The following is a 3147-nucleotide window of genomic DNA, read 5'->3' as shown; positions in this document are numbered from 1 at the left end:
ATGCATGTACTGTCATTCCATCCTTTCTAAAATATGTCCAAATTCAATTCAATACTATGGTTAAAGTTGTTAGATCATACAATGGTATTGAGTTCCTTAATGAAGTTTGTAACAATATATTCAAACAATTAGGAATAATACACCAAAGGTCTTGTGCCTATACACCTCACCAAAATGGCATAGAATAAAGAAAACACAGACATATTCTAGAAATAACAAGAGCAATTAGATTTCAAGCAAACATTCCTCTAAAATTATGGGGACATTGTGTTCAAACTACTGTATATTTGATTAATAGATTACCATCATCTGTGATTAAAATGTCTCCTTATGAAAACATGTACAGCAGGAAACCTTCTCTTAGCCATTTAAGAGTAATGGGATGTATGTGTTATGCCAAGAACATTACTGAAACTGATAAGCTTCAGCCAAGAACAAGAACAGTTGTCCTAATGGGATACTTAGAGGTACAAAAAGGCTATATATTATATGTTATTAATAATAAGTGTTTCTTTGTCAACAGTGTTGTTAGTTTCAGGGAAGATGAATTTCCATTCAAATGAAATACTACTGAGAGTCTAATATTTACCAACACTATGTCAGAAATGTCACAAGGAGATGAATATAACACACACGTTTTGAAACTACACACATCTAGTGGTTATCAGGGGTCGAGCAGTAACAATGAGCCAACACAAAAACAACAACAAAATATCACTCCACTAGTGCCTTTAATTCAGATTACTCCAGAAACACAACCTACTTTACAATCTCAGACTAATGCAGACAAACAAACTATGTTACAGGTCACCAGGGCACCAACAATTCAACAGATGCCTACCCAACTTGTGTCAAGATCAAAATCAAGAGTGGAACCTACAAAAAATCTACAAGAACTTCAAGGCCACATATATGGAAAAAGAATTTCATATCACTCAGCCTACACGACAAAGCCAACTATCTAATCTCATACTTCATTTCCTATGACCATATCTCACCAAAATATAATGCCTTTCTTTCAGCTTTTTTATCTATCACAGAACCTCAGTCCTATACTGAGGCAGCTCAAGATCAAGTATGGATTGAAGCTATGCAGGCAGAGATTAATGCTTTACAAGAAAATAATACATGGGAGATAGTAAGTCTACCGGAAAGAAAGAAGCCAATTGGCTGCAAATGGATATACAAGGTCAAATACAAGGCAACAGGTAAAGTAGAAAGACTTAAAGCAAGACTAGTAGCAAAAGTCAACAGCCAACAAGAAGGTATAGACTACCAGGAGACTTTCTCTCATGTAGTCAAGATGGTGACAGTCAGATCAATTCTATCTATAGCAGCTGCAAGAAGTTGGCATATACACCAAATGGATGTATATAATGTCTTCCTACAAGAAGACCTTACTGATGAGATTTACATGAAACTGCCACAGGAATTTCAGAGTCAGGGGGAGACTAAATTGTGTAGACTCATAAAATCCCTTTATGGATTAAAGCAGGCACCAAAGTAATGGAATAAAAAGTTAACAGAAGCTCTGTTGAGTTTCCAATTCACTCAGAGTCAATTTGATCACTCTCTATTCATTAAGAGAACAGACAAATGCACTACAATGGTCCTTATCTATGTTGATGATATGCTGATAACAGGTGGTAGGTTGGACCTCATAGAAGACACCAAAAATGCATTACAGAAAGCCTTCAAGATGAAGGATTTGGGTGAATTAAAATACTTTTTAGGGATTGAATTTGCAAGATCAGAAAAAGGAATCTTAATGCATCAAAGAAAGTATGTATTAGAACTAGTGTCTGAACTTGGACTCTCAGCTGCAAAACCAATAGGTACACCTATGGACAACAACATAAAACTCACAACTAGGGAATATGATGAACATCTCTCAACAGCTTCACTCACAGAAGACGAAGTCTTACCTGACCAAGGACCATATCAAAGACTTATTGAAAAACTACTCTATCTCACAGTCAGAAGGCCTGACATAGCCTTCAGTAAGCAGAACCTAAGTCAATATCTGCATCAACCAAAAAGATCATACATGGAAGCAGCTCAAAGAAGAGTCAAGTATATCAAGAATGAGCCTGGCCTAGGTGTACTTCAATCCAATAAATCACAAGATAAAATTATAGCATTTTGTGATGCTGACTGGGCAGCATGTCCACAAATAAAAAAATCTATCACTAATTTTCTAATGAAGATTGGGGAGTCAACTGTGTCTTGAAAATCAAAGAAGCAAACCACAATTTCAAGAAGCTCTGCTGAATCTGAATAAAGGAGCATGGCCTCAGCAGTAGCAGAATTGACATGGTTATTAGGAATGCTTAAAGAAATTGGCTTCAAGTTTGAACTTCCTGTAACTATTTACAGTGACAGCAAAGCTGCAATTCAAATCGCAGCTAATCCAATCTTCCACGAAAGAACAAAACATATTGAGATAGACTGCCATTTCATAAGAAAGAAAGTATAACAGGGACTTGTGAAGACAGAATACATCAGCACCACTGAACAGCCAGCTGACATACTTACAAAAGGATTAAACAAAATTCAACTCATGTATCTTAGGTCCAAGCTAGGATTACTTAACATCTTTACTCCACCTAGCTTGAGGGGGAGTATTGACTATAATGGAAGAAAATAAGAAGTATAGACAGCTAAAATTCTAACTCATCTCACATGTTCAAGAAGTTAGTTAATTTAGTTGAAAATCAGTTACAAAATTAGTTACACAGTTGCAGTTAGTAGCAGTGCTCTTAGAGCTGCTGTAGTTCTTAGATTATATATATATACATTTATCTATACTCAGAAATCTCTCAACGAAGAAAACTATCTTTAGTCTCACTCGATCATAATTCTGTTTCTCTCTCTCCCTTCCTTCTTTCTTCTTCTTCTTTCTCTAATTGTTACATTCTTCAATCTTCATTCGTCTTATTTTTATCAGCTCTAAATCTTACTGTGAGCAAGATGTATGGTTGAATTTCTACATTATTGAATGATAAAAAGGAAGTGGGTAAATAATATGGCCCAATATTGGTGAATTTGGAATGTAGAGTCAGTAAGTACTGATCTTTATATATGTGCTAATTTTTCAACACACACATAGTCTGAGCTAGACGCGATGAATTCCGCCTAGTCTAGATC

General features: G+C 35.6%; 1 protein-coding gene across 1 annotated transcript; it reads left to right on the top strand.

Annotated features, from left to right (window-relative positions):
• The first annotated feature begins 1606 nt into the window (after positions 1-1606).
• Positions 1607-2230, top strand: LOC108949215 (uncharacterized mitochondrial protein AtMg00810-like). The gene has a single exon (XM_018779039.1). The coding sequence runs from the start codon at positions 1607-1609 to the stop codon at positions 2228-2230; it is 624 nt and encodes a 207-aa protein (XP_018634555.1).
• Positions 2231-3147: the final 917 nt, after the last annotated feature.

This window comes from Nicotiana tomentosiformis, chromosome 2 (genome assembly GCF_000390325.3).
Source record: "Nicotiana tomentosiformis chromosome 2, ASM39032v3, whole genome shotgun sequence".
Classification (NCBI taxonomy): Eukaryota; Viridiplantae; Streptophyta; class Magnoliopsida; order Solanales; family Solanaceae; genus Nicotiana; species Nicotiana tomentosiformis.
This window is presented reverse-complemented; position numbering and strand designations above follow the sequence as displayed.

Excerpts from the sequence above, each read along its gene's own strand:
- LOC108949215 (XM_018779039.1), top strand. The coding sequence starts at position 1,607 with ATGGTCCTTATCTATGTTGATGATATGCTGATAACAGGTGGTAGGTTG.